General features: G+C 42.3%; 1 protein-coding gene across 2 annotated transcripts in view; it reads left to right on the forward strand.

Moving 5' to 3' along the window:
* mrpl58 (mitochondrial ribosomal protein L58) overlaps window positions 1–2066 on the forward strand; it is a 3806-nt gene extending 1740 nt beyond the window's left edge. For both annotated transcript variants that reach the window (XM_048594421.1, XM_048594422.1), the window contains exons 3-4: window positions 705–874; window positions 1870–2066. In XM_048594421.1, coding sequence (XP_048450378.1) covers window positions 705–874; window positions 1870–1954 — 255 coding nt within the window. In that variant the 3' untranslated portion in view covers window positions 1955–2066. The remainder of the gene's footprint in view (window positions 1–704; window positions 875–1869) is intronic.
* Window positions 2067–3694: the final 1628 nt, after the last annotated feature.

Raw genomic sequence — 3694 nt, forward strand, 5'->3', positions numbered from 1 at the left:
AGTAGGCACTACAGCATAAGGGCATGAGCAGAAGCACTGAGGCAAACATGGTGTGTACATGTAAGATACGGAATTGACTGTGACCGATGATGTTAGACTGAAATTGACAAAAGTTAGAGGATAATTTATGAAAAACCTTAAAAGTGAAATGATGTTAATTGAATCGATGTTAAGAGGGTGTTACGACTTATCTGCGAAGAGGATGCTGCAAATGGTGTCCCACTGTTTCACAGGCCATTCCACAATATATCAAGTCCCAATTAAACCACCAGGATGACCAAGTTTCCCAACTGACTGCTAATCAGGGTAAAAGCAATTCACACTAACTTTTCCGATTGATGGAACATACTTCTGTTAACTGTAGCACACTTTATTTTCTCCAATATTTGTTAAAGTTAAGAGTTTCTAATCAATTAGGAACATAGGAACAAGAGTAGGCCATTCACTAATTGAGCCTGCCCTGCCATTTAGTATGGTAATACGTAATCAAATACGTTGTTTTATTTCAGCTGCAAATTCTAAACATTGCATTTAGCCATAGCCTCCAAATCACTGATATATTTTGTGAACAGTTGGGGTCTCAAGCACTATGTGACTTAAAGTCTTTAAAATTCCCAAGTACATTCAAATACGCAATCATGATTAAGGTAGACGATTTGACACATTATCTTTCAGTGCTTCATCATTTCTTTTCCTCTTATCAGTACCGGAACAGAATTAATCGGGCCGGGCAGCTGATTGTCACTTCGGAAATCAGCAGGTACCAGATGAAAAACCTTGCTGATTGTCTGCAGAAGATTCGGGACATAGTGGCATCAGCAAGTCAGAAACCCAAGCAGCCGTCCAAAGAGGATGCTGAGATTCGGAGAATGAGGTGATGTTTTAAAATCAGAGGAGTGAACGTTTGCATGGAGGCCTCTTGAGGCTGTCTTCTTTCTGGTTGTGAAGTCTCCTGATACCTGTGGGTCAGTTAATATCACCCTCATCTCTGAGGCAGAACATCAGGTTTCAAGGTCCCACAGTAGGGCACACAATCCCAGCTGGGCTTCAATACAGTATTGAGGGAGTGCCACGCTGTCAGAGGTCCCACTGCAGAATTGAGGGAATGCCACACTGTCAGGGGTCCCACTGCAGTATTGAGGGAGTACCACGCTGTCAGACATTCTGTATCTCAGATAAGTCACTAAAACAAGGCCTTGTCTCCCCTCACCCCAGGCAAATGTAAAGCATTCCACTGGGTCCCCCAAGTGTTCTGGCCTCCAATAAATCACAAGATTATCTGTCCATTATCATATGATTGTGGGATCTTGCTGTGCACTCATAGGTTACTGTGTTTTCTGCATTACACAACTTCCTAGATTTCAATAAACATTCAAAAATATTTTGTTGCTTGGAAAGCTGTTTTTAGCTTTGAGGTTGTGAAACGTGCTATGCAAGTGTAATTTGTTAAACAAAAATGCAGTTTCAAAGACACTATTTCAAAGACAGATCTCATTCCATTGCAGGTTTTTTAGGGTCCTCCCTGAGCACTCAGTGCACATTGATAGCTGAATGCCAGGTGCTTTGAAAGTTCATTTGGCATTAGCACTGCGAACCTTGCAGCACCTTGGCTACGGTGTAAGGGACTTGCCGATGAAGCAGGGAGGAGGAGGTGATGCATGAATCAGCTTCCTGGTCTCTGGCGCTGTTAGCTGAAAGACTAGCTTGAATGGTTTTCCCTGAATCAATGTTCAGGTTCAATGCATGAAGACCGGTTCTGTGGACCACCACCCCTCATCGACATGGGCCACTACTTGGCCAGATAAAGGAGGTAGCTGTGGGCTTGAGGCGAAGTACACAGTCTTTACTGACATGTTGTGGTGATTCCAGGGTGGAGAATATGCAACGAGAACGGCTACGGCAGAAGAGGATCCAATCTACCATCAAACGAGACCGACGAGTGGGATTTGACTGAACAGTTAGTCACTGAACAACAATGTATGTGAACCTAGTGGGAGGAGGGTCAGCTCACTCACTATCTCTATCATTTTGTACAAAAGATAAATTAATAAAATTGCTGCAAGTCATTGTGCCTTGGTCTTTGTAAGATTTTAGTGAGACGTTGGTGAAGGATTGTTCTCTTCTGCAAGCCTCAATGACATGGCTCCCTGTATTAGTATTAAAGGGTGTGAACCTCAGCTTAACAATTCAGTGCTTGTTAGAGTGAGACAGGGCAGTGTTCTTGGGTGTGCGTGGCCCTGCTGAAGACACTTGTTACCCTTGGTAATAGTGAATGCTCTGTGCTCCCTCTATCACTGAAAATTCACTGTTTTAGAAGTCCCAGATGATACAAATCTGAGCAGGTCAGGAGTAAAAGCGTGTTGAAGAACATGTACCCAAAGGAGAGTCCAGTTGAGTGATTGGGGATTTCAGTTTCACAAGACATGAAAAGCACCATCTCAAATGGATATAAAGCAATTTGTAAAAAAAAAATCAATAGCAAATGTGTGGAATGAAAGCATGAAAACGTATGTTGAATCTATCCACGTGCCTCAGTAGTTAGAGTTTGTATGCAGTTTTCAGTGCCACATGATAGGATGAGTATTAATGGAGAGGGCACAGCACAAATTCACTGATATTTTAAGATTCTGAATTGCATCTTCAGATTTAATCCAGATTTCCTGCTCCCAGGCCTGGGTTTTACAACTCACCATCTGATTAAGGAATTAAAGCAGAGACCATGTCAACCATGGGATTAAGCAGTGTGCATGTGGAGCGTTTATATTAGAGGCCTGGTCTTATCAAATTGCCTGTCACTGTTGAAGTCCATGCCACGTAAGGTTCAATATCAAAGTGGATGCAAAATTGTTCAAGGAGCAAAGCAAAAACATGGCAAAGTGTTTTTTAGATTGGTGGGAATATACAATTGTTTACATATCTCTTAAAATTGGTTAAAGCCTTCCCTACTCTTTTAAGACTGAAAGTAAAGCTCTCCCTAAACTATCTCAATCAAACAGTTCCAGGACAGGGACAGCATAGAGTTAGACACAGTAAAGCTCTTTCTATGATGTCCCGGATCAAACACTCCCAAGGACAGGGACAGCACGGGGTTAGATACAGAGTAAAGGTTCCTTCTACACTCAGATCAAACACTCCCAGAACAAGGACAGCACAGGGTTAGATATAGAGGGAGACTTGATCTACACTGTCTCCGTCAAGCACTCCCATGCCAAGGACAGAGTGGGGTTAGATATAGAGTAAAGCTCCGTCCACTGTTTTGCATAGAAACATTGAAATTATGTGCAGGAGTAGGCAATTTGGCCCTTTGAGTCTGCATCACCATTCAATATGATCATGGCTGATTTTTGGAGCTGCCCCTACATTTGAGAGACACAAAATGGCTTCAGCATTTAGGTACAAGATGGTAGACCACCTGTTGTTAACAAACTGATTAAAACAAAATTAAAAAGCCTGCTTCAGCATTTAAGTGAAACAAAAATGCTCCTGAGAAGGGGTTATTCCGAGGCAAAAGGAAGCATTATCTGAGCAACAAGTTTCAGGGAATGCACAGACAACCTCGATAAGGAAATGTTCAAGGATGAACAATTCGAAGATTTGTTTCCAATTGTACAATTTCAATATCCCACTCCCACTTTCTCTCCATACCCTTTGACCCCTTTAGCTGCAAGGGCCATGTCCAGCTCTCTCTTGACTA

The sequence above is a fragment of the Rhincodon typus genome, unplaced genomic scaffold (genome assembly GCF_021869965.1).
Source record: "Rhincodon typus isolate 14 unplaced genomic scaffold, sRhiTyp1.1 hic_rhity00009237, whole genome shotgun sequence".
Classification (NCBI taxonomy): domain Eukaryota; kingdom Metazoa; phylum Chordata; class Chondrichthyes; order Orectolobiformes; family Rhincodontidae; genus Rhincodon; species Rhincodon typus.